At 40.7% G+C, this 15,366-nt stretch overlaps 1 protein-coding gene across 1 annotated transcript in view; it reads right to left on the bottom strand.

Annotated features, from left to right (window-relative positions):
- Window positions 1–15,366, bottom strand: part of COL4A6 (collagen type IV alpha 6 chain) — a gene marked incomplete at its 3' end in the record, with an annotated part of 49,202 nt that overhangs the window by 16,792 nt on the left and 17,044 nt on the right. Inside the window, exons 12-21 of the mRNA XM_082004364.1 lie at window positions 15,212–15,265; window positions 13,286–13,355; window positions 12,434–12,544; window positions 11,454–11,603; window positions 9,745–9,849; window positions 8,673–8,833; window positions 7,463–7,642; window positions 6,686–6,869; window positions 1,606–1,677; window positions 1,085–1,192 (exon numbers count right to left, since the gene is read on the bottom strand). Of these exons, the coding sequence (XP_081860490.1) occupies window positions 1,085–1,192; window positions 1,606–1,677; window positions 6,686–6,869; window positions 7,463–7,642; window positions 8,673–8,833; window positions 9,745–9,849; window positions 11,454–11,603; window positions 12,434–12,544; window positions 13,286–13,355; window positions 15,212–15,265 (1,195 nt within the window). The remainder of the gene's footprint in view (window positions 1–1,084; window positions 1,193–1,605; window positions 1,678–6,685; window positions 6,870–7,462; window positions 7,643–8,672; window positions 8,834–9,744; window positions 9,850–11,453; window positions 11,604–12,433; window positions 12,545–13,285; window positions 13,356–15,211; window positions 15,266–15,366) is intronic.

The raw sequence follows: 15,366 nt of genomic DNA, 5'->3' as shown, positions 1-15,366 counted from the left end.
AAATCAACATTTTAAGAATTTCCATGCAAGAAAAAAGTTATTAGGAAAGTTGCAGAACGTTTCAGTAATGAATTAGAAATAATAACTGGTGACAGAAAGTGATGAAAATGTTTAAAACAGTTAAAATATCCTTTCATATTATTCTTTTCTTTTTGAAAGAAAAAAATACTTTAGGAGCAACTGGGAGCTGCAGCTAGTTGCAGCTTTACAAGCTTGGTTTCACTAGATGGCAGATGAAGCAAAAAGGACAAAAAAAGGAGGAGGAAGAGGGCCATTTCAGGCTACAGACAGGCAGTATCTCACTACCACTATCAACCACAAAAGCTGCAAAAATGTTACAGTCATCACACCTTTCTTACGTTGTCCTCTATGTCAGACGACTTCTGGCACTCTGGGCCAGAAGACCCTGGCAGCCTTGGTACAAGGAGGACTGGAAAGTACCCTCGCTGTACCAAGCAGACACTAAAGTGCACTGCTGTGCAGACGTGTCACATAACCCTTCAGAGGTTTATATCATGAAATCGCTGACCCCATAAAGATGTCTTGCCCCCCTTAATGTAGTGAAAGGGTAAGAGATTTCTTCAGCCATATCCAGAGAAACCTGATGGATGCACAGCAACCTAGCTTTAGGAATCTTCCCTCACCACCTCTGCTTCTTGCTCTTTATTTACACAACCATCAGAAATTCCCACAGATGAGTCCAAACAGTGTGTTCAGCGTGCCTTTACCAGAGTACCACATGGCTTTACATGTGGTACTAAACTTGTACACTAATCTTGTAGTTAACCCAAACTGTAACAAAGCACATGATGACCTTTGCTGGAGAAACAAATTGTGTTGGTTGTCCTCTTCTCTTCCAGCAGTGATACAATATTATAGGCAGGTAACAAGTATCATGAATATTTCATTTGTTTTCTTCCAAGCTGCAAGCATTTGCTTGCAGAGATTGCATTTGGAAGGAGCACCATGGAGCTCTCAATGGAGCATTATTGCCTAGTGGCCTAGAAGGTCAGACTATGCTTTTGATAAAATATTGTACACATTAATCAGACAATAAAAAGAGCTCCAGTAACTTCCCTCTTACCAGGTTCCCCTTGCAAGCCTATTATTCCTGGAGACCCTGGTTGTCCTTTTGACCCATGTAATCCAGGTTGGCCAGGAATGCCAGGAAAACCTTTGCTGCCTTTGGAACCTAAGGGTAAAAATATATTAATAAATAATATTAATGAATGAATAGTGGAAGACAAAACCACAGCACAAGAAAACAGGATCAGATCTTTTCTGCAAAAGTGCTGAAAACACTCACTGGATACACAATTTAAATGAAATAAAGTCTCAAAGCTATGGCTGTTTCACCAGTTACATAAACACAGAAGGGGAGGGTTTGTGTTCAGAGGCTACTTGAAAGGGAAAAATGGTGCAGTCATTATGATCCTCCATGGGATTTAAGCCTAGTCTCTCTGAAAAAACCCCACATTGTTCTGCCAGCTAACTCTCTGGAATAACTGTCACTCGGAGGAGATTAATTAGCAGGTATTATCTTCCTTGAGGAATAAGTGCTTCTTGGTAATCAGCCAGCGCTTTACAATCAGCTTGTCTCCCTACCTGGCAGTCCTGGAAAGCCGGGGGTCCCTGGGGGCCCATATGCTCCAGGAACTATGCAGGGCAAGGTGACACCTAAAACAAAGAAACACTGAGGTTGCACACAGGCCCTTCAGCAAGACGGTCAGAAGAACATTTAGTATCCAGATGTTTTTACAGGACATATCATAAACGGCAGTGAGTGAACTGACGCACATCAACTACCACCCGACGTCTCAAATAGGTGATGTTAAAGAAAAAGCATTTGGAGCCTGGCGATTGTCTAATCTCGTCCCTACTACTGACTTACGGCATGACCAGTAAAAGGTAGCAACTACTGCTGTGGGCTACTTGTAGCACCATATCCATGGCTTCCACTCAGCAACTGGTCCTCCCTATGGTAGGGGCTATGCAACAGGCATTGAAAGGGCAGTCTGTGACTCAGAGAGCTTAAGGTCCAGGCTGAGAGCTTCAAAGTCAGTGGGAGAACAAGTGTTCCTAACTTTTAAAAACTGAGGATGTTTCTAAGCTGTATATAAACAGTATGCTATAGTGTGAAATTCTAAAATAAATGTGCACACACAAGGTAAAATACATATCTAGGGAATATTGACAGGTGTTAAAAAAAACAACTTAAAAACACCCAAGAGTTTAGGCCAGAGAGATGCATGCATGGAGGGTGGAATAGCAAGGGTTTTTTACTTCAGCCTTACTCTCCAACTGCTTCTTCTACAGTCTGTCAGACTAAGAAATAACCACGTGGCTTAAACGTTTATTAGTAGCAAACAAGACTCAGCAATTGCAAAGCTCTTTGACTGACTTCCACCTCTCACAAAAAGGCTCCGTTTGTACCAGCAATCCCTTTTCAGCAGAATGAAATTTATGTTGCGTTATCAGAGTTGCTAGCACATCAGATTTACCTGAAAGACCTCAAACACTTCCAACACTCCTCCTTGTAGGTCACTGACAATTTGAAGTCACATTCACACAGTCACAGAAATGATTATCACAAAAACTAATTCAAGACTTTCCAACTCCAGAAATGCTTCCAGCTGTTTTATGAGGAGTCTGTGCTAGAACTATAGAATTAGCTCCTATGCTGTAACCTGCTGGCTTAACCTTAAACTATCATAGACATACTTTCTAAAAATGAAAATCTAAAAGATTTTGAAAGCTACTTAAAAGAGATTACATACAAAAGAAGACTACTAAAGCAAATTTGGGGAAGAGAGGTGGTTTTTTTCTCATTACTCTGAACACTTTTACATGCACAGAGAAACAGCTGCCTAACTGCACTGTTGCCCAGTAACTGCTAATTCAAATTTGCCATCAACTACAAGGCTGACTAAGGATGAGATAATCAGGTATCACAGATACATTGCTTCTCATTTCCTTACAACTCTCGTTGCAGGATCCTTCTATTCAAGCTCCATTCCCAGACTGACAAGCCAAATTTATTCATCAGCCATTCAAGTGCACTCCAAATTGTGACTGCTTTCAGTCCTGAGGAGGTAATCTGGTCTAAATCAGGCAACACTGGAAGTATTTCTTTCAGCACAGCAACACAAGTTAAACCCTTTTTCAGAAAAGATTAACATTTTCAGATGGCTAACGAATTTTACTAACAAAAGACCCTGAGTCAAACTATTTCCTAGATAAATCCAGTCAAGTCTGTGGACTTCTGTATGGATGATAAACATGGCTCTTTGCTTCTGACATTGACAGTGGGAGTAGGGGTCTCAAAACGACATAGGCCAGGACAAAAACTCGTGAAGTAACCCAATGTGTTTCTTCTGGTACAAAGGCTGTAAAGATCCCTACAAATTTTATGGTTGAAACCAAAGAACTGGTTGAACCAAGAACTGGTTCAATGACATTCTTCTTGGGTTCTTCTCAATAGATTCCAACTCAGTTCACAAAAGGCTGCGTGAAAATCTTCTGACTTCGATGCCTACATCCAACCAGAGACGGAAAGTTAAGCTTTCAGTTTAGGGTCCAGCCCCAAACCCAGTCAAGGTAGGCAGATTTCAGCATCCCTCTCTCATGGTGCCGAACGACAGAGAGTGATTCTGGTTTGACCTCCCATTTCTACCCCCTTTCATTCCACCCTCAACCCTAATTTTCATGATTTCATTATTCAGGCTTGTGTGACTGATTTCATTATTCAGACTTGTGAGAAGAACGAACAATCCTGATCTCAAATTCCATCTAGTTGGGGGCTGCTCAACAGGTATCAGCTCTAGTATAAAGAAACAAGCAAGGCTCATGTGGAAAGTGGGATGTAGCAGGGAACACGAGGGAACACAACCCCCAGGGTGTCTAATCTACTCACATATTGAGATGCAATGCAAATTCTGAAGGAAACATCAGAACATTTTCTACTTTGATGTGAGAGAACGAAAGGTCAGTTCACAATTCAATGCTTTTATCTTGATGTAAGGCATTCACTGAGAGTAAAATTAATTTAAAAATAACTATACTCATGATAACATATCTACACAGAGTTGCAGTAAAGCTTCCATTCTTACACAAAGCCAAAGAGTGCTCTATTTTCATCTTTGACAGCAATTCATCTTCATAATCAGCACTAGCTTTAACAACAGAGGTTCAAAACTAAAATATCCATGATCCAATTTATGCTTTGAATGGATATGGGCACCTAACACCATGATTGCAAGACGTAACACACACATTGCTGCCTGCACGTGGGTACACTTTGACAGGGCATTCTTTTGGTAAAGTTACATGGTAGGGACACAAAATAAAAATTCCCGTTCTGGTCTTCTGCAATCCTATGTGAGCCTGATGCTGAATGCTTTGTAAAATAAAATGTTGAGGTCCTTCTCTGAGCCATTTCCTCCTCAGACACAGTACAATAAAGAATGACGTTTTTCATAAAGCAAGCATTCAGGGCAGCAACTGGCATGCAAAGGGAAGTTTAATTAATACTGTTGCATTCACATCACATGGCTTTAAGGACTGTCTTATATAAGTTTTCCAAAAACAACTCTGTACAATACCATATCCTGTATTTTACATTATTAGCCAGCAGCAGAATCCTTGAACAATGGATATTTCATGTGAAGATAACTGAAATGCAAATAGGACTGTTTCCTTGTGTGTTTTGCAAAATGATGTAAGCAAGGATTAGTGTAAAAATTATATAAGCAAAACTCAGTGTTCGCCAGCTACTTAACACCCTACATTATCACAGTTTACACAATAATATCTCAGTATCAAGGAAATGAAACAATTATGAAACCATCATGTCAGGCATAAAAGCGAAATATGGGCAATTCCAACATTTTTGAGTAATCTCATAATATCAGGTAAAATCAGTCTAGCTTTTTATAAACTACTGAGTTAGACTTTTCCAAAGCAAGACTGTTTCACCCTGTTTTATCCTGTTATACTGCAGTATAAGAAATTATTATTTCTTCCACCCACACACATTTCTTTAACATTAGATGAAACCTACTACATCAAAGGGTCTTTTAATATATGCAAATTATTTCCTAGTATGGAGGGAATGATGCATTCACAAGTTTTTTTTACACATCTCTATGGAGGTGCAAACTGAACTACCTAATGAGTTATTCACACTTTCCCAGATATTTTGACTATAGATGCTTTTTTACAAAGGACCATTCATTGCTAGCAAAGCTTTGATGTAGCATTCATAAGCAGCTGGCTTCTGATGTGCTCCACAGAGTATCTAGAGTTCACATCATGCACAGAGCATTTTACTTTTACTTATCTTACAATGCAATTTTAATTTAGTGGATTTTGCAAGAGACAGTTTACCAAAGATGTAAGCATTCATAGCTATGAATTAGTAAAGCTTTTAGGATTTAGCATGTGACTTGAATTGGAAAAAAAGCTTATGCAGACTGTTCCAGTGGGACATTAATGGCTAGCTGTCTCCTCACCCCATAACAACCACCCAGCGTGACACTGATATGAGGTAACATGCCATCCGGCATGTCTGTGCCACCTTCCCGGTGCTATTCTTGCCTAGCTCTCACCTCCCTCTGCGTTTAAGATTCCTCCACCAACTCCTCATACTGCAGTGGTCTTACCACCAACGTTTTTGAACTGAGAACACGAGTTTATCAGTGCAGAAACCTATGCAATAATATTATGTCTGCAAATTTAGTATTGCGTCTGCATTATTGATACTGACTGAATTACAAAGCTAGAAGCCTAAGTATACACAGAATGGAAAGTACACTGAAAATCACCAGCAGCAAAGAAAAAACACTGTGTGTCTTAGATTACATGTAAATGGCCAACATAGAATCATGACATTGTGACTAGCTTTCTGCAACAATTTTGTTATGAAAACATTTTCCATAAACATTTAGACATGTGACTTTCCATATAACTCACTTTGAATTCTGAGAATGAACATAAAACGTCATACATGAAACATTGTCAAACCTGTATTTACTGACTTTATCACTTGTCTTTATGGTATGCTTTAGGTACACATAATGACGTACCAACTAAGTCAAACTGGACTACCTCAGGAAGCAAAAAGCCCAGAGCTGGTTGCACCAGTCATAATCGAACTCCCTACCTGACTGTCATGACAATGTCTTATTCATCAACGCCTATTCATACATACGATGTACTACAGTTTCTGCTTTTAAAAAAATCTGTAGCTCTTCTTATTTCAGTAATAGTAACAGTTCTGAAAACTGATTCAGAAGTCTCAGATACCAGTGAATTACTGTTTTCACCTAGACAATGAAGTAGGCTGTACTTTTTAAAAACCTCATTTTATCAACCTTCCTAACTACCTTTGGTGTAAAATTGTTCTCCAGCAACAGTCATTGAGTAGCTCCATCCAACACTATTAGTATTTGAGTAGTATTTGAGTATTTGTTGCTTATTGTCTGTGTCCTCCTGAGCATGACAACTTGAGAAAGCTGTGACTGCTGTGTGAGGTCTGGTGAACCCACAAATCAGTTTCAATTTATTTAAAGAGCAATCCTTAATCTAATGCGATCTTCTGGCTACAAGCACAGCAGCTAGTTGAGAGACATTTGACTTGTAGCAGCTTTGCACCTTTTCAAAATAAGAGCAGACCAATAACACCTACCTGGAGGGCCTGGAAGTCCTGGTTGTCCTGGAAAGCCATTCGTTCCTGGGTCACCTGGCGGCCCACGAACTCCACTAGGACCTGGATATCCAACACCAGGAGAACCAGTTTCTCCACGATGGCCCTTGGAGCCAGGTAATCCTGGTGGTCCTTTTTCACCTGGGAAACCTAGCCCACCATCACCCTGTGCACAGCAAAGACAATCACAGCTGAAAATCAGAGAGATGTAGGAAGAATATACACTATTCAATTTAAGAAATGGATAAGAGTTTGGTCAGTTCTGTGCAAGGTTCAGATGGGCCTAGGAGGGTACATGGAAACCACTGTAAATTATCCATCATTATTTCAAAATGCAGGAAAACTCAGTACTATTATATATTAGTGTTTTATGTTGTATTTGCCAAAATGTAAATATTACATGTTCTGAAAACCGTTTACTTTCTTTCTAATTAAAAAGATTCTGGTGTGATTTTTGTATTCCAAGATTTGACTCATAATTATGCCTACAGTGTCTTTTCTCTTTTAGGACACAACATAAAACAGCATTAAGGTCTACCCCACTACTGGAAGTTTATCTTTTGACTGAGTAGCTAGGGGCATAATGAGTGCCAGTTATTAATCCTGACCAAGACAAATTTGTGTTCAGGGACTGTGAGATTTTTTATGTACTTGGAGACTGACCACAGGGCTAATGAGGACTAGTAAGCCAGGTCTTTCTGTTGTCTCTGTTCCTTATTCCAGTTCTGAAGCACTGCTGCTAAATTAATCTGAACTTACTGGAGGGCCTGGTGGGCCTGGCAAGCCTGGAAGTCCATCCCTGCCAGGAGTTCCTGGGATGCCTGAAGGTCCTCTGGGTGCTGTTGCACCACGGTCCCCACGAGCACCTCTGCCTGTTGCATAGGACAAATCTCCTTTTTCTCCCTTAAGGCCTGGAAGACCTTGCTGACCAGCTGAAGCCTACAGACCAAAAGATAAAAAACCAGTAATATGAACATGCAGAGAAAATGCTTTGCTTCTTAAAAACGTTATATGAGGACAGGACACAATGACTGGAGCTAGAAAGCATCTCCATCTCCAAAGGGTTTCCTATTGTACACATTCCACTAAAAAAAAAAAAAAAAAAAGAGAGAGAGAGAAAAGAGGAGGTTTGATTATTTGCAAATGTTTCAGTCAAGTCACTACAGCTTTACAGTGGCAAGCCAAGCCCTGGTATATAGCACTATAGTGACAGAATCTTGGATGGCACCTGGGAACATTACATCACTCATGATATAACAAGGTCCAAATATTGAATCTTATTCCCTATTACTTGGTGTGCTGCATTTACTGACACTGATAAAGATACTCTGAAGATAAAAGACTGGTATCTCTATGGACTACAATTTTCAAAAGTAAATACTGCCAATAAGCAATGCTCAGTACTTTGGAAAATCCTGTTTGTTATGATTGCCCTTTCATAAAAAACACAACTCAACTCTCACTAATATATTTAGCATACAGAAGTTGAGAAGGAGACTGCATCTATGCACAATTTTTATAGCTCTGAGCAATGATGTGGGAAGATCTCACCATTCAATTTTTCAGGTCTTCCAACCATGCAGCTGTATATCTGCTTCTTCAGCCAGCCCTCACTTAAGAGCAGCCCTGGCTGTAATCCATGTATGCCTACGGCCAAGGCATACATGGGATGAACATGGGATGGCCCTGGGATGAATAATTGTTAGTTTTTCTCTTGACTGGTAAACATGCAACTCTCAGAACTTAGGAACCATTTCTGTCCCCATTTCATATAGGTGATAATTTTCTTACTTTCAGTTTCTTTTCACAGATCAGTTTCTGGGTTGCTTTTTTTTAAAATCCAAACATGTAGAAGAAATTATGCAAAAAAAATGTGTTCTGCTTTCACTTCAATCAACACCAGCAATTGCACATGGGCACTTTTTCTCCTTTAATTCATGACAACCAATATAAACTCTTCCTGCCTTACCGGAGGGCCTCGCAGTCCTGGTGCGCCCACAGTGCCTGGGTCTCCACCAATTCCCTTAATCCCAGGCACACCAGGGTTTCCCGATGGACCTGGTGGACCTGAGATGCCTTTTAGACCAGCTCTTGTAACTCCTCCATCACAAGCACAATCACCTGCCTCTCCTGGAAAATACAGTCAACACTACAAACTCAATTTCATTTGGATAAAGACCCTTTTCAGTTGCAAGAGCTCCAAAAGCAGTATTTGATTCAATTAGGACAAAGCCATTCTCATATGATTTGATTTTGTGCCTACTTTGTTCAGGTTATGTGAGTGTCAAGTATATGGAGCTCAGGTTTTGTCCAGGTTAATTTCTATGCAATGCCCATCACCAAATTACCATGTCCAGCATGGACCAAAGCACTTCTTGACCTCTTCCCAAAGGTTTAGACTCTCCTAAACAGATGGTTTTAGGAGAGTGCTAGGACAGAAGTCTTGTGTTTTTTTTAAAGGGATAATTATATGTCAGAGAAAGTAAACCCATACTCCCACTCATAGTAGGTTACAATGACCCTGAGCTGGATATCTTTGTATTTCCCTGAATTGTAACTGGCCATGGATCCAACAATCACAAAGCAAAGTGACGTCTGCATCATCATGGCTTTTGCCACTGGTTCTATCACACCCTAAGACCCAAATTCTCATCATTTTTAGCACAGAAGAGAATCAAATTATGTTTCTCTGTCATTTCCACTCTATGTTGCAAAAAGCAGTGAACAAGATTTTATTTCTATGTCTCATTACGTCTTACGGCTTTAAAGTATAATTTACTTAGCTAATTTTCTGGGTATGTGATGTTTATCTGCTTATTTGCCTGAGCAGAGTAGGAAGTAGGAAATAGGATTTTGCTGGCAGTGCTGTGTACAACTCTCTCTAAATTGTAAAGGTTTTTTGCTCCTTCAGTCCATCTCAAACTCCTGTGATTTGTCATAAAGATGCTTCCACCTCATCCCTTAGCATATTAACCATCTGTAAATAACTTTCTGAGGCCCAATGACTGCTAAAAGGCTCTCCCATAAGAAGAGTCAATTACCTTTGTACCCCTTCGGGCCCAAAGCTCCCGGCAGCCCTCTTTGTCCAGGCTCTCCTGGGACCCCAGTCCTTCCACCCAGGATCGTGTCTGGGGGGAATGAAGGGCCTATATGTGGAAAGAAGGCAAGCAAAAGCCATGAGAAAGCCAGATTTCCAGCTCATTAATTACTTAGAGAGTTAGTTATGCAACTGACAGAAACGTCACTGGATCAAACGGCAACTGTGGAAGTTACACAAGGAGATGCAACTTGGTTGGTATCACAGGCTGCAGTCCTCTGTCGTATGGTTGCTTCTAGCTTCTCATACAGAAAAGCAGAAGCTCTCACAATGGGGATGCCAGAGTTTCATTCCTCTACTGCTCTACCATTGTACTTTCTCCAAAGACTTAATGTTGGCCAAAGAACTAACCAACCTGTAAACAGGTTATATAAAGAAAGGCAAATGACTTAACTCATGGCAGAAGTGCCTTTACAGCTCTGGGAGAAGCTGAGACTTATATGGATAGAAGTTAAAGGGACAAATCAATATATTGGTGACTGCGATGAGTGGCTATTGCCCTTTTTGTTGGCACAGAAGCTATCATATAGGAGCAGTGTCTCTGCTGCTGCTGGCAGGGTAGAGTCATCCCCAAGGCTGTATAATGCAGAGCTCCTCGACTTCCCATTAAGTTGCTGCAGCTCAGGAAAGAGACTAAATGGCAAAAAGGTTAAGGGGACTTTCCCTGTCCTTCACTTCATAACTGCAGAATTATTCTCTACACCTCTTTATATGCTGAATAGAATGAAACATGAGCTGACAGAAACAGCAGTGGAAAGTGATCTAACATAATCTAACACTACTGTGTCTGAAAACCCTTCTTCTCAGTGACAACAGTAAGACGGAGTGCTGACCAGCACCCGTCTGATGTTCCATGGAAACAAACTGCAACCATCAGCTAAAAACAGCTACAAGAGCTTTACAGACTCTGCAGAAAAATGAGCCGGATTTGACTAGCAAACAGTTATTGATAAGAAAGCACTTTTTTCTTCTCCAACAAAAATCATTTCATCAGACCATGCTCATTGGCTCCAACACTGGAGTGTGCGCGCTGTTTTGAAAGGTTAGCTCTCAAAAATAAAATGGGCTGTTCGAATTCAGTTTATGGCAGAATGCTAAAACACAAAGTTTCTGTAAAATCACCCCTTTTCATGTAATACCCAATTTCCAAGGAAAACAAACCGATGCATAATTAATACAATCAGGGCATCCACGCAAATGAAGATGTAAAAATAAAATCACATTTCCTTAGGTCTGAAAACTGCCTCTTCAGGCATCCTATCTGAGTCCTGGTACCCTAAATACCTACTCATAAGCCTAGACATTTACCCCAGGTTCTCAATAAGGTCATGGTCTATTCTTTGTCTAAGCCAGTAGGAGACTAGCCTAGAACTTCAAAGTCCTCTGTGCCATAAACTGTGTCTACACAACTTTGTACTTCAGTCTCTCAGGCTACTACTCTAACAATAATTCGCTCTATTTTTTTACTTCAGAGGGATGGCTCCTGTTATATGTATTTAAGGTTGTGAGCTACAATCACAATGAGGTGTCAACTGAACATTTAAGATTTACACATGAATAATCCACGTTGGCAAAGAAATAAATACATAAATTATTATTTGTCTTGTTTCACTCTGAATCCAATATAAAAACAGATGTTAAAAATATACATACGTGGTGAACCAGGCAATCCTGGTGCTCCTGGTAGACCTGGTAAACCATCCCTGCCGGGAGTGCCTGGTAATCCAATTGTTGCTCTTCCTGGTTCTCCCACTTCACCCTTCACACCTGGAATACCTGGAGACCCTCCAGGGCCCATTCCATCTAGACAACAATGACACAATGAGCAGCCCTCCAGCAGCAAAAACGTTCAAGTGTTTTTAATGTTATGAAAATTACTGTTGTGCCCTGAACTGCAACCATGTTAGCACAGAACAATTTATAATTGCACACAAAGGAAAACTTACTAATCAGACGCAGAAACTGGCTCCCATTTACACACTCCTTTGGTCATCCAAAAAAATTCACAGGGCTGCACTTAAGTCCCACTGATCAGTTAGACAATTAACTATGTAAGACTGTGGTTTATTTATTTTCTGATTTCCATTGACTGAGATAATTTCCTTAGCAGCTCCTAGTCTCTGGATCATTGCAGGCCAGGACTTCACAGATGACATTCAAGTGAAACAGAAACTTTTAAAGTGAGATCTTTGATGGGACAAATGGGTTCCATCTACAGTGAGTTTATCTAGCCAATCTGTTAGCTCTCTATTGCAAATATGAAAAGTCATTAAAAAAATAACATTTGCTGTTATTTAAAAGGTAGGAAAGGTTCTGCCAATCAACGCATTTGGAATGGAAATCAAACCACCAAGCTCCTGTGTACACTGCTATACCAAATATTCACAACTGAAGACTTACCTGGGCTGTAATCAGTGTGGGACTAATTCTGCTCCCATGCAAGTCAACATACTTGGTTCCCCTGTGTGTCATCCCTGCCTCCTCTGTCTCACACAGCAGTCTGCAAATCAGCCAGCTGAAGGAGCAGGGAGAGGCTTGCTCCAATACCATCACCATCTCCAGGCCACTACCCAGAGTCTTCTCGGCAGCAAACACAGAAAAGAGCCTAAGGGCACTGTTAGCGGCTGCTTTACCTCTCTCCAGGCCTGGAAATCCTGGAGCTCCTGGAAGGCCTGGTAAACCACTGATCCCTTCATCTCCTGGAGGACCAGGTATTCCCAGGTTTCCAGGGTCACCTGGGGCACCTGTTAGACAAATACAGAAAAACAAGAAGGAAAATGTCATGAGAATGTCTGCTGAGAGACTCTTTTCAGTCAACTACCCTGGTGGGGTAGTTGATCTCACTAACAGAAAAGGTTGCAAAGCCCATAGCAGTAAGCCTGTTAGTCAAAGTTAAAAACAATAGGAAAAATTCCTCCAGATCTGTTAGAGATTGTTTCAAACTTGACTGCATGTGAAGGAGGAAGAATAGGAGAGATCATACAGTTTGTCCCCTTACCTTTACAGCTTCAGAGACTATTCCCATCTGCGCCTCATTCAGCTGTGGCATTAATTAAGCTCATTTTCTCAACAATATTCTTGCCACATTGAACAATAAATACGAGGAGAATATCATTCAGAGTACCCATTTCCAAGCAACACAAGGAAGACATTTTTCCTTAGTACACTGAAGACAGACATACAGGTAGACACACAGCACTTCTGCATGCTCATAGACAGTCAGCCTCCCAGGCACTAAATTTCATTCTGCCTTGAAACATATCATTCTGCAATGTGGAGACGAAAGGTTTATTGTAAACACTGAAGCTATAAACATGAGACCAAATGTATCTGTATGCCAACAACACAGAAATTAAAGGAGAAAATAACAAGGGATGGGTTAGACCCAATACGCAATGTGGAAAAGTGGTAAAATATAGTAAGAAGGAATAATTGGATCAGAAAGGTGCTTTAGATGAGTTCTGAAACAAAATGGAAACATGTACCTGAAATTACTACACCTTCCCTGTCAACAACAATAGGAGGGCCTGGGGGACCGATGTCACCTAATTCACCCTGCAGAAGAAAACAGATTCACACCACAATCAGATGGGTGATGGAGGGGAAGACTGCTTGTCAGGAAACTTCCTGTATTATGGTAGCAATGTCTGTGGTCATTCACTGACTAACCATCATTCTTTGTCTTGGTGAAGAATTCACTTTGTTCTGCTATTCACAATCACCTGCTCTCCTGACTTACCTACTCCCTGCCTGATGAAACTGATGGCTACTTCAGATAAAGTGTTTGCTACTATCCAGCTGTCCTCTGAAGGCATCTCGTTACCTCAATAGGAAGCACAGACATGTATATACCATGTGTACCTGAGAACAGTTATCACCTCAGCACAGGAACGACATGGACCTGTTGGAGCAGGTCTAGAGAAGGCCACGAAAATGATCAGAGGGATGGAACGCCTCTTCTGTGAGGACAGGCTGAGAGAGTTCAGGTTGTTCAGCGCGGAGAAAAGAAGGTTCTGCGAAGACTTTATTGCAGCCTTCCAGTACTTAAAGAGGGCTTATAAGAAAGATGGGGACAGACTTTTCAGCAGAGCCTGTTGCGGTAGGACAAGGGGTAATAGTTTTAAACTAAAAGAGGGTAGATTTAGACTGGATATAAGGAAGAAATTCTTCACAATGAGGGTGGTAAAACCCTGGTGCAGGTTGCCCAGAGAGGTGGTAGATGCCCCATCCCTGGCAACATTCCAGGTCAAGCTGGACAGGGCTCTGAGCAACCTGCTCTAGTTGAAGATGTCCCTGCTCATGGCAGGGGGGTTGGACTAGATGACCTTTAAAGGTCCCTTCCAACCCAAACCATACTATGATATATTCAAAATATGCTATGATATGAGCATATTGACCAATATCAGGTAGATCATATTTGTTCACCTTGTGGTAAAATGAGAGACCTGCTATGAACATACACATTTTTAAAAGCATTCATCACTGCAGCTATCTGTTGCTTTGGAATCTTGAATTTCAATAATAGGAGCTACCAGGAAAATGGTTTCCTCCATAAAATTACCCAGGGTAGAACAAGCAAGTTGGGACAAACTGCAGTATCATTCCTTCCTCTCCCTCTTAACACAGTATCAAACACTCTTTGAAATAGCAAGTGCAAAATCTGACTGTTGTCCAAACTGCCATCATATTTAGAATATAAACAACATGCAGCAAACCAAGGCAGCGCACTTTATTGCTTCTTCCAGTAACACTCCTGTGTGCATAAACCTGCACTACTTCTTCCCTGTGTTCAGCACAAAAAAGCCCTTCAGCGCTTGCATTTCATATGTCTGCCAACCATATGCAAATAAGTATACGGTTATATATGTATAAGGCAGAGAAGTGTTTTTCACAGCAAACTACTACCCAACCATTTTCCACTCAGTCTCTAGATGTCTGGCTGCCCAAGTTGTGAGATACCCAGAAAATGTCTGCTATGCATTGCCTATCTCCAGTATGAGAAATCGAACACATTCTTTTCAGGCTTGTCAATACGTTTAGATCTGTGATCTAAGACTTCAGCCAGCCTTGGCAACTATCTTAACATCCACTTACTTCTACCTAATCCTGCCTCAACTGTCCAGTAAATATGGCATTGGTGGTAAAGGAGACCAGAAAGACTACACCTACAATTCTAAGTCATGAAGTTACATGAATGAACATTTGTAAAGGTATCAAAATATCTTACTGCTCATAGTTCAGCAACCATTCATTTTTATCCTTAACAATAAAGTAAATGAGGAACAGAAACATAGTGAAAATTACAGCGATACAGAGGTAAAGAAGATATTTGATTAGGGCAATGATACTTATTTATTCATGCAAATATCTTTAAAAAAGCAATGCTTTAGTATTTTCATGTGAGAAGCTACCTTCATGCCTTCAACTCCATCCAGTCCGGGGTAGCCTGGAACACCTGGATGACCCTGCAAAGTCACACAGGGGAACACTGTTACACTGTGAGACATTAAGATATTGGCTTTATTTGTTAGCTGATACATCTGCAGTGCCTGGACTTGAATCACAA

The sequence above is a fragment of the Phaethon aethereus genome (assembly GCF_964289735.1).
Source record: "Phaethon aethereus genome assembly, chromosome: 10".
In the NCBI taxonomy this organism is placed as follows: Eukaryota; Metazoa; Chordata; class Aves; order Phaethontiformes; family Phaethontidae; genus Phaethon; species Phaethon aethereus.
Note: the sequence above shows the minus strand (reverse complement) of the source record. Positions and strands in the feature narration are given on the sequence as shown.